General features: G+C 33.0%; 1 protein-coding gene across 1 annotated transcript; it reads left to right on the top strand.

Annotated features, from left to right (window-relative positions):
• Nucleotides 1–8,322: 8,322 nt before the first annotated feature.
• Nucleotides 8,323–12,035, top strand: NIR1 (nitrite reductase 1). The gene is made up of 4 exons (XM_089723346.1): nt 8,323–8,902; nt 9,745–10,099; nt 10,677–10,965; nt 11,054–12,035. The coding sequence occupies exons 1-4, from the start codon at nt 8,524–8,526 to the stop codon at nt 11,792–11,794; spliced, it is 1,764 nt and encodes a 587-aa protein (XP_089579472.1). The 5' UTR covers nt 8,323–8,523; the 3' UTR covers nt 11,795–12,035.
• The last annotated feature ends 248 nt before the right edge of the window (nt 12,036–12,283 follow it).

A 12,283-nucleotide genomic window follows, 5' to 3' on the forward strand; every position in this document is an offset into this window, starting at 1 on the left:
TTTCCCCCTTTATGCCTCATTCTCACATACTTTAATTTTCTAGCTATCTTGACACTTGAAAATCTCTCCTTCTCTCTATTTGCAATCTTTTTTGCAATCTAAGTTTTCCTTTTTCTAATTAATTTTCTTTAAATTAATAAGGCTTTCACCACCCTTAATTAATTAATTAAGTAATTAATTCCTAAATTAATTTTATTTTTGGCTTCCTAAATAATTAATATTTGTTAAATCAATTAATTTCTTACTTCCAAATTAATTCTTTTGACCCACCTTTATGAATGAAGACGGAATTGAGATTCTGCCATATTGTTCAAGCAGTCCTTGAAGTTACAAATGTGAATGTATGATTTCTTGAATAAACCCTAAATCTATCTTCTTTTGCTTATTCTTCACAAATCTAACTTGTGAAAATATAATCAATTAAGGCTAAAATCAACCACAGAACTGCATGGTTCTGATTTTCAATTTGAATGAGGATCTAAAGGATATGCATGAAGATTTGGAGATATATCTCTTAATTACAAATCAAAAATCAATCATGAACTCCCCCTTCTCCTTTTTTACCATCTTTTTATTATTTTGGTGATTATTGTTATTGTTGTCATTAGGAGAAGTGTTATCAATCTAAAATCTCCACAAAAGGGGATAGAGTTGATATTCCTTAATTATTTTAAGCATGATCGCTAATTAATTCCGATTTTATTTTTGCTTTATTTTTGCTATTAAGAGATGTGTGATTATTCTAGAATCTTATTGAGAGGCTAGATATAATACTCCCCATTTTTATTTGATTTATTTAATTGCTTTGTTTGTGTGCATGAAATATTGTTGATTTTGTTTATAATATTTTTTTTATGTGCTCATGCATTATTTATATGTTCATAAATTATATTAATTATTCATAAAAATCGTTTTCACATAATTCTCGTTTTAGTTTTAAGCCAAACAATTTATTGCCTTAAACCAAAAATCTAGTCCCCAAATATTCTTAGGTTTCGAGTTAGTGTACTTTTCCATTTGACAATTTTTTTTTGGCAAATTGGATTTTCTATAAGTTTTTCTTTAATAATTAAACGAAGGTGGCGACTCTTTTGTAAAAAAGAAAATTCGATTAAACAAGCTTTTTCCGTGTAGTTCTAGTCCAATTGAACATTTTAATTTCTTTAATTGGAATGATGCTCGGGCAAGATCTCACAACTCCACTAGCTCCACATATCACTAGAGAAGTTTTAAGAGACATTGTACAAGAACTATATGGGCTTGGCCTCAAGCAAGTTGTCAGAGGTTGGAACAGACGTGATGACTGTCCCTTTGGCCGAGAGTAATTGCTGGTGTTGTTGGGTATGGTAAAATTGTCATGTCGTGGTTCAAAATTGGATTGTGGGCATTGTTGCTGGTTGGTAGGCTCAGTCATATTAGCGTTAATGAGTCAATTATCTAAGTTGTTGTGTTTCTCAAGAAAAATATCAAAATTAATAAAGCTTTTCATGAAGTTATTTAAAAGAGATGGGGGATTCACATGCTGAAATGGTTGAGGTTAATCTTTGAATTCAGAACCTACACCATTCAAGACATGAATGCTGATATCATCATTTGAAAGAGGTGTTTATAACGGTAAGTTCACCAACTGGATTTGATGGATTGGAGATAATCAGAAAGGGGTTTGGAACCATGAGCAAAGAATAATTTTTCTTTAAGATGCATTACACGAGATCGAGACTTGTTAATGTAGAGTTTGATTAACTTATTCCAAGCTTCTTTTGCTATGCATGATATTGCAATTAAAGAGATTAAAGAATCAAAAACTAAAGCCAAAATTGTATGAAGAAGTAGATTGTCTTGACGAAGCTAAATGGTATAGGCTGGATTGAATTTGTTGGTTGCTTCAATTTCTATGGTAGATGAAGGACAAGAAAAAGTGCCATCAATATATCCAGTTAGGTCAAGACCAATAAGGAGAGTAAGAAATTGAGCATGCCATGAAGGGTAATTAATGGAGGTAAACTTGAGTAGAAGTTGAGTTGCAACATTGATGGAAATGAGAGTATTTTTGAATTCAATAGGAATGATGATAAACTTTTTTTGAGGTGGAGTATGTGCCTGTAATTTGGATCTAAACTCGTTTGAGCATGGTAATGCATTGATCCATGAAAAGTTTAGGTGTTTATTGATTTTTCAGAATGAGAAATTACAGATATTTATAGATATAACTAGTATAGAGTTTACTACACATCTATTTGATAATCAAATATGAAGAAATTTGATTTTGGAGTCAATTTTTTGACAATTTGAACGGTCTCCTTAACTCCTTCACAAATGGCCTCATATATATAATAGCAGTTCAAATCTAAGTTTTTCATATCAAATTGCCAGGGAAAAAAAAAAGTTTCTCTTCCATGACTTCATTACATATGTTTGATCACAACTCCTACCTTCTAATTTGTCCTCTAATGTTCAATCCATTTACTATCCTTTAGAAAGTGTTATGACCTTGAGAACTTTACATGATGAGATAATATACCATTTCCCCCATGTGTGCAGTTGGATTGTACTACCCTGGATAATGTTGAAGAGTCTGACAATACATAATACATTTTTATAACAACAGAGATGATGAAAAAAGGAAAATAAATGAAAAAACATTAGCAGAGAGGTAAACTCTTTAGTTACAAATATACTATTATTTTATCACGACCCGTTTCCATGGGCTAGACCGGCACTAGGGCCCAGGTAAGCTTAAGGCCCCTGAGGCCCGTAATAAGCCTGAATCACTAAAATCTATTATCTCAATATAAATTTCAAACATTCAGCCTATATTAATATGAAAAATATACCTCAAAATTTTATTATACCTCGGCCCAAATTTATCATCTTCAACATTCCACAGTTCGAGCCCCATTTACAATATAACACATTTCTAATATGGGCTAACAGAATTACTTCATCTGTATTACTACACGACTAGATGTATGTAAATTCTACAACTGCGGAGTCACTAACTGTTTGTTATACATAGCTTCTTATACATATAGTTACATAGCAAAATAATTATGGAACTAGGAAAACTTCTTAATAGCCCTGCGGCGAAGAAACATAGCTTAAACCGAATTAAAGAGAAACTTACTTCCTGAAAAATTAAACAAGACATGTGAATTTTCTAAGGAGTAATAATTATTGCACAACACACGCAGTCACACAAATGTGTAAACATATCAATCTAGTCATCCGACTAGTTATATGCTCACGCAGCCAGTCACACAAATGGTATATCACCAGCACTCACAATCATAAACATCTTCATATAATCACATCACGTGGAAATTAGTCAGTGGAGTCACCGAAACCCCCGATGAGCCGTCCTCCCACATGGGTCATCCTCTCACGTGTGCACTAGGGAGCCGATCTCCCATTCTGGCTGACCGGTCTAATCCTCACTTGACCAGCCCTCTCATTGTTTTTCCATTCTCTCTTTTCTTTTCCATACCAACATGAGGTAACCCAATCGTCTCCATCAAATCTAGATCATCAGGCGCTCACAACAGGAGGCCACCCTGCGGGCTGTGATCAAATCTAGATTATCAGGTGCGCCCAATAAAGAGACCAACCTGTGGTTTACGGTAACGGTAACGGTAGGTGCACACGGGGGCGCCGATCTCCCATTTTCCCGGCCGACGGTCCAATTTCATAATTCATCATAATCAGGATCCATGCTTTATCGACCGTCCTCACAAACCCATGGTGACCCACTTCATCCCAATTCCACACAAACAAAGCACAACAATATCACAACACAATTAATTAAGTATTGCAATTATATATAGACATATTGATCAGTTAAACATTGAAATGCAATGCTCAATTAGACATTCATACTCAAATGCAAATAAATAAATAAATAAATAATATCAACAATAAACGACAACGATAAAATAAATAATAATAATAAACAATAATGATGAAAATAAATAAGTAATTGAATAATTAAATGAATAATGATGATAATAATAAAACAATTAGAGCACTCCATTTATTATGTATTAAGTTATAGAATTAATCTAAATAAACTTATTAATTATGTTATTAATTAAAATTAGTCTAGACTCTATTGAAATTTCGGCAGCATCTCCCCTAAAAATAGGATTACCTTCCTATCTGTTTAAATATCACAATAATATTATATATTTATTAATCAATGTACGCAGCCCATCCGTCGGGCAATTCACAACAACTCAACCTGTCCGCCATAACCTTATTTTTCAATCATTAGATCAATCAATTCAGACAGCCCATCAACTTCAAGCTACATATATCATCCATCACACTTACATATATATACTTAATAATTTCAACTAATTAACCTCCAAGCGTGATTCAATAATAGTGTTAAGTGCCCTATAACTATTTACTTTAAATTATAACTTCTCCTAACAATATTTATTAAAATTCCTAAATTAACTTACATAAATATTAGTTAGGAATTCTTATCTCAATATCAAACCTCCCTATTATAATTATAGCTCATGTAATTTATTTGGCAATGTTCTAAACTAATTTGCAATTACGTTATTCTAAAATCCTAAATCAGTTAACTAATCATATTCGCTATCGCAATTACCGCACACTAACCAATCTAATTTATTTACAAAAGACTATAAATGTTCTATATATTTTTAAGCTATTCCAATAACGTAATTTCTTATTATTCAATTTAATCTACTTAATTACTCAATTAATTCTTTATATACAAAAATTGAGAATTGAGTCTTAGAACGTACCGATTGAAAATCGAATGACGAACCCACAATCTACACGAGAAGAGGAAGATTCTACCTTTTGATGTCTTGCCGGCCGGTCGCCGTCGCCTCCGTGCACGGTGGCCGGAAAAGTCAAACCGCTCAGAAATTTACAACAATCACACCATTCGACTCAAAAAGTTGCAAGGATTCCAAATCTATCATCAATTTGTTGAGCCAGTGGCTCGTTTGGCCGAAACAAGCCCAACAGTTTCTCCATGCCGCCGTCCATGGTGGTTCCTCAAATCTCAGGCAAAATCGCACAACGGTGGAGGAGAAATGTTCGTGTGGAGGAGAGGAGTCGATCGAGACCAGCTCCGACACCTGAAGTCGACGGAATTGGCGAGATTCTCCGGAAAAATTGAAGAGCGGTGTTGTCGGCGCAAACAAGCTCGATCCGCGCCGCTGGGGTTCCGTCCTTGTGAGAGGAGGCCGAAAAAGTGTTCTGCAGTGCTAGGCGAGTTAATCGCCACCTCATTCTTGCTGAACGGTGGCCGGAAACGAGAAGGAGAGGGAGGAGGAGGATGAGGTCGACGCTGGAGAGGAAAGGAGGAAGAAGAAGAAGAAAAGAAAGAAAGAAAGTATGTCGGTTTCTAGATCATTCCGGTTCAATTCGAATCGGTTTGGTCTGATTCAACGATTTGGCTCAGTTCTTGCTCGGTTTGTAGGTTTTTCATTTGGTTTTCAGATTATTCGTGTGGTTTCCGAAAAATCGATTTGATTCCCAGGTTCGGTTCGATTTAGTTTAATTATTTAGTTAGGAGGTTAGAAAACATTTCCTCCATTCGCTCAATAATCATAAAAATAGTAATAGTAATGATATTTGATTCTAGAATAATTAATTTATATATATTTTTAATAGATTAATTGCTGGTGTTTCATATTATTTCTTGAAAATTTTATCTGTTCTCAAATCGAAAATTTCCGCATAATCTCTTTTGGGCTTGGGCCTAATTCGAAAATTTGGGCTCGAATCGAGACTGTATTGTATTTACAGCCCACATAGCCAAATTTTGCGATTTTTGATTTAATAAAAATTTGAAAGTTTTGAAAATAAAAATTCGGGGTATTACATATTTGAAATACAAGAAGGGGTGTTAAATCTGTGCTCTATTGAAAAAGCAACGGCACATTTCAAGAAGATCAGTAGATAGAATTTGAAATTTTACAAAGACCGGTGAACCAATTTCAAATATTATATATGTTCCATAATAATTGTTATATGTGGAATTTCACATTCCTTAAGAAAATCATTAAATTTTTTTAAGTTACAATAAATTATTGAGTAAATTGACTATATTATCTTTAATGTAATATTGGTTCTCTAAGAAAATTATTAAATTGAAGTAATAATTATTGATCATATACAAAGGGTAAATATGAAAAAAATATATATTACTCATTAAAATTGCAAATGTGACAAGTATTTTGAAATAAACTAATTTTTCAAATATAACAAGTATCATGGGACGGAAGTAGTATTATGAAGGGAGGGCGATTGAAATAGCACAATATTTCGTGTGCTATCATTAGAGGGAATTATAAAAATCATGTAGGAAAATAAAATTACCTTATCTGTCACTATCTTGATATTTTCAAATTAATGCAATAATAAGAAATGAGCCAATGCATAAATTTACCCTTATATTTTATATAAAAAATTTTATGGTACTTTCAATTTTTATATTGATCTATTAAATATTTCAACTCATAAAATTATACCTATTAAAATTATTATTACTAATATGGAAAAAAATACTATATTATAAAAAATTATAATTTCAAGAGCATAATAGGGATTTCGTACCGATGGAGTTGTTAGAAAATTTTTCCAGAAGGGTAAGTGAGTAAATTTATGTTTTTGGGTCAATAAAGAATGTGATTTTCTTTCTCGGTTTGTACATTTGTGTTAGCGTTGGACGTGGGATATTATTTAATAGCGGGGCAGAGAAGAGAAGGAGAGAGAGGAATGAAAAAGACAAATTCAGAGAATCTGATTGAGCATCGGAACATGAAGGTGTAATAGGTCAAACCCAGTGATCAACGGGTCTACGTCTCTGCGCCACATGTTTTGAGTTTTCTTTTTAATTTCCTGGAATAATGGCGGCTCTGCCTTTTGGTTAATTTTGAAGGTTATAACAGATAAAGATTATGGCCTTTTGCGATGCATCAAGAACAACAACAACAACAACACCCACTCAAATCATTTCTTTTTCATTTTTCAACAACTTGTCCTTCACAACCGAAAATTAATAAAAAAAAAAAAAAGAAGCTGCTCTTTCATTGAAAACAATTACTATATGAATTTTATTGTTACGGTAATTTGAAACTCTTTGCACATGAACTCAATTTAATTCCAAAATAACACGTAGATTGTAAAATTATATATCACATGTTTCTATAATTTTTTATTTTTATATCACAAAGTCTTGTACACACGTCTTGTACATTTAGATCAAATGTGATATTTAAATAAAGTAATTTTAAAAATAATTTATTTCGAATTTCAAATTCTTAATTTTCAATAGAAAAAAAAAATTTATATTACTTCACATCCTAAAAAAACATTCTTATTTCTTTTTCACATAGATTAAGAATACGTAATTGAATTAGTTCATCCATAATATTTATCATTCTTTTTCATATACATCCCCATATTAATAATTTTTTGGTTAATGTTTAATATTTCAATTACTTTATATTACTTTATATTTATATTTAACTAAGTATTTAATAATTATATATATATATATATATATATATATTAATTATTAACACAAATTATATTATAAGGTATTATAAGAAAATTAAAAAAAAAAACTATTTTCAAAAATAAAAATAAAACTATTATTTTAGGATACTTATTATGGAAAGTGGAATTATTTCTTTTTAAGACAAAAAAATTATTTTTTTTATCATATGTAATGTTGAGAATCTATAAATTTTTTAAAAAAATCAATCAAATAACACCTTATTAGTAAATGAATTGTTACTATGATACCTTTTTTTTATAATATGCAACAGAGTCCTCTTGTTGACTTGCTCAGCTAATTAAATTTTAATATTAAATTTACTAGTTAAGGTTTAATGCTTTATTTCGATGAATGTAAAATATGGATAGTTGTAAAATGAAGGGTGAAAATGTCTTGGAATTTGCAAAATCTCTTGTTTGATTGGGTGAAAATGTCAAGAGTATTTTACATCCTTCTAGCCTAATTTTCATCCCATTTTAAGAGAAAAATGACTAATTTCACTTTATATTTTTATTTTACGTCCTTCCTCTTTCCAAACATTGCATAAATGCTAAATCAATGACTATTATAATTAAAATTTCTTCAGGGTAATGTTACCAGACAGCAACTCTTAGTTGTTTATAAAATATAAAAATAAAAATAAGAATATTAAAGTAAAAATGTATGCATAAACAGAGGAAACCATCAATCCAAGTCTTAATTGTCATCTCCCAAGTTTTTCCACCTCCCCAAAACAATCCTCCCCTGACCTCTAACAATTAACATGCATAAAAACAACAAACAACTAGAGGTGACCCTTAAGACATCCCAAGAGTCTCTTTCTAAAAAGAAAACAACAACTCTCTCCTCTCCTCATCTTCTAAGGTCCCCTTATTAACCCCATAAAATGCCTTCTCTCTACTTCTGCAACAACCATTACTACGATCACTGCCACCACAATTCCTTCTTCTTTCTTGTTTCATTCTTCCATTACCATAATGTCTTCACTTTCTTCTGTTCGTGTTTTCTCTCCTCCATTATCACACTCTCTCACTTCCACCAGACCCAAAACAAGAATCTTTTCTGGTCCAACGGTGGCGCAACCGGTGGAGGCAGTGGAGGTTGATGCAGAGAGGCTAGAGCCAAGAGTGGAGGAGAGAGATGGGTATTGGGTTTTAAAGGAAAAGTATAGACAGGGTATTAATCCTCAAGAAAAGGTTAAGATTGCGAAAGAGCCAATGACCCTTTTCATGGAAAATGGGATTGAAGAGCTTGCTAAATTGTCAATGGAAGAAATTGACCAAGATAAAAATAATAAAGATGATATTGATGTTAGACTCAAGTGGCTTGGTCTCTTTCATAGAAGGAAGCACCATTGTAAGTAATTACATTACTTTTGTTAGTAGATTCTTATGTTTTTTTTTTTTTTTTTCCTTTTTTAATAAGGAGTAACATATTTTCCATTTGTTTATCTCTTTTGAGGTTTTTCTTCAAGAATTTTAGATTTTTGTTTTCGTTTTTTGTTTTTGAGGTACTGAAGTCATATTTAAGATTGTGAAGTTTGAAGTTTGCAGTTTGAATACTATTTAGATCTAAATTAATAAAAAGAAGAGTGGTTTGAATAATAATCAATTAATTAGACAATTTTGAAATCAGTGTTGTTTATAACATAGGATTACCTAATTTAAAAACTCTCTTGTTGGATTCATGATGCAATTTGCTTGGAATTCTTTTGCAATTTTTACAAACTCTGTCTACATTTTTAAAATTAGGATTAGGAAAATTGAATTTTGACTCAAGAGACAATGAATCAATAAAGCATATATAGACAAGTAAAGTGGAACAAGATGTGGGTGATTTTGCTTTGTTCTGTCTGGAAAACAGAACAGCCTGTAAATGAAATGAAATAAGAACATATCTTTTGTTCTATGATTCCTGGAAAAACACTTGTCATCTTCAATCCTTTGTAACCCAAAACAATGAATTCTAGCAATTCTCTGACAACAAGTAGGGATCAAAGCTCGATCTGATTGCAAAATAATAATGATTTCAAGAAAGTGCAAACATCCTGATTTTAGAATAGAAACTTTTAATCCTACATTTATCATTTTATCTACTAGTGGATTTCATGGATGGAAAACTTAACCTACATGAATCAAGATTTAACTAGACTTACATTTATTACTATGCTAATTATTTATTCAATTTTCTGTTATCAGATGGACGATTTATGATGAGGTTGAAACTACCAAATGGAGTAACAACAAGTGCACAAACCCGATATTTGGCTAGTGTGATAAGGAAATATGGGAAGGATGGGTGTGCAGATGTTACAACCAGGCAAAACTGGCAAATACGTGGTGTGGTACTGCCTGATGTGCCAGAAATACTTAAGGGTCTCGCTGAAGTTGGGTTGACAAGCCTGCAAAGTGGCATGGACAATGTGAGAAACCCCGTAGGAAATCCTCTTGCAGGAATTGATCCAGATGAGATTGTCGATACAAGACCTTACAATAACTTGCTATCCCAATTTATCACTAGCAATTCACGTGGCAATCCTGCTGTTTCTAATTTGTAAGATCCTCCAGGTTCTTTTTTTTGCTTTTGCCGCAAAATGACAACTTTAGATGCTGTTAAAGAAAACATTTTTGTACTTTTGTTTAGCTGGTTTAAAGCTTTTATGATTGGAGCATATGAAATTCACTTTAAAAGCAAATTTTAATTACTGATATTCAATGTTTTCAACTTAATCTTGTTTGCCATAACAACTCAGACAATAATGCCAAATAAGCTCCTAGTGAGAAACTTTGAATTTGGTAACTGAACAGGTTACTTTTTGAAATCTAAACTCTTTGCAGCGAGATTATCAAATTGCTTTCATAGTATTTGTAGTTGTTTGTCAACTTAATTGCTAAAGTGTCTTCCATAAAGTTTTGCCTTTGGTAAGCTATGAAGAATTTCTTAAATTGTTTGTGTGAAAGTTGTAGTTTTGTTATTTGTCCTAAATTCCCGATTATCTGTGTTTGCTGGAAAGATTCACTTATTAAGCCCGAGAAATGAAGAGGAGAAATAAGTTACGGATGCAATGTGCATAAATATGATAAAGGCTAAATTTGTATACAATGTTCATAACTTTTCTCAATCTTTGCAGGCCAAGGAAATGGAATGTGTGTGTAGTCGGTTCTCATGATCTTTATGAACATCCTCACATCAATGATCTTGCTTACATGCCTGCCACTAAGGACGGACGTTTTGGGTTCAATTTGCTAGTAGGTGGGTTCTTCAGTGCTAAGCGATGCGCTGAGGCTATCCCTCTTGATGCTTGGGTCCCAGCAGACGATGTGGTTCTTGTGTGCAGGGCAGTACTAGAGGCCTACAGAGATCTTGGCTTCAGAGGAAACAGGCAGAAGACAAGAATGATGTGGTTGATAGATGAACTGGTGAGTAAGTCATATCATATTTAGCAAATCGAGTTTGAGAAATTCTTTGATTGTCTGAGCATGTAAAGCTTAATTTGTATAAACGCAGGGCGTTGAAGGATTTAGGTCTGAGGTAGTGAAAAGAATGCCAAGTCAAGAACTAGAGAGAGCATCATCTGAAGAGTTGGTTCAAAAGCAATGGGAAAGGAGAGACTATTTTGGTGTTCATCCACAAAGCCAAGAAGGTTTTAGCTATGTCGGTCTCCACATACCGGTCGGGCGGCTCGAAGCAGACGACATGGATGAACTAGCTCGTTTAGCAGATACTTACGGCTCTGGTGAACTCAGGTTGACTGTAGAGCAGAACATTGTTATTCCCAACATTGAGAACTCAAAGATTGAGGCCTTCCTTAAAGAGCCTTTATTGAAAGACAAGTTCTCACCAGAGCCGCCTATTCTTATGAAAGGTTTAGTGGCATGCACTGGCAACCAATTTTGTGGTCAAGCTATAATTGAGACAAAAGCTAGGGCCTTGAAAGTGACCGAGGAAGTGCAAAGGCTAGTGTCTGTGACTCGGCCGATAAGAATGCACTGGACAGGGTGTCCTAATACCTGTGGGCAGGTGCAAGTAGCCGATATTGGGTTTATGGGTTGCATGACAAGAGATGAAAATGGGAAAACTTGTGAAGGGGTGGATGTGTACTTGGGAGGGAGAATTGGGAGTGACTCACATTTGGGAAATGTTTATAAGAAAAGTGTCCCTTGCAAGGACTTGGTGCCTTTGGTTGTGGACATTTTGGTTAAAAACTTTGGAGCCGTCCCTAGAGAGAGGGAAGAAGTGGAGGACTAGCTTGAATAATTAACAGTTCATTTTTTTTTTTTTTTTTTCTCTTTAGTTTGGCCTACTTGGAGAAAAGAATGGGGCAATAAAATGGACTTTTGCAGGATATTTGGAAACTTGATTTTAGTTTGGTTTCATTTGTTGCTTTTGTGTAATTTGTGGTATGTAGGAAATCAGAATTCATAGGTTATCATGTAAAATGGGTCACTGAAATAACAAATTTCTATAAAAGAAAAATAATGGAAAATAATACTCTTCCCTTTGTCTTGTAGTGATGCATTCATTAATCCTTGTCAAATCATGAGTAAGAGATCAAGAACTGAGATTATGCTAACCAAAAGCCATTAAATTAAGAAATGAAAATTGACAAATCAAACGAAATATGTTATTCAGTGAATAGGAAACTAATAAGTTATTTATATATGCAAATTATGATTAATTATCTTCATCTAATCAATCTTGAAATTGTCGCAACACAAACGCCACATAAATTGTCAA

This window comes from Jatropha curcas, chromosome 6 (assembly GCF_041381405.1).
Source record: "Jatropha curcas cultivar XTBG-Jc1 chromosome 6, XTBG_Jcur_1.0, whole genome shotgun sequence".
Lineage (NCBI taxonomy): Eukaryota > Viridiplantae > Streptophyta > Magnoliopsida > Malpighiales > Euphorbiaceae > Jatropha > Jatropha curcas.

What these genes read in the sequence shown, in the direction of transcription:
- NIR1 (XM_089723346.1), top strand. Translation starts at nt 8,524, where the DNA reads ATGTCTTCACTTTCTTCTGTTCGTGTTTTCTCTCCTCCATTATCACAC. An exon ending in AATCCTGCTGTTTCTAATTT is followed by an intron (nt 10,100 to 10,676) that starts GTAAGATCCTCC and finishes CAATCTTTGCAG; the next exon opens with GCCAAGGAAATGGAATGTGT. An exon ending in TGTGGTTGATAGATGAACTG is followed by an intron (nt 10,966 to 11,053) that starts GTGAGTAAGTCA and finishes GTATAAACGCAG; the next exon opens with GGCGTTGAAGGATTTAGGTC.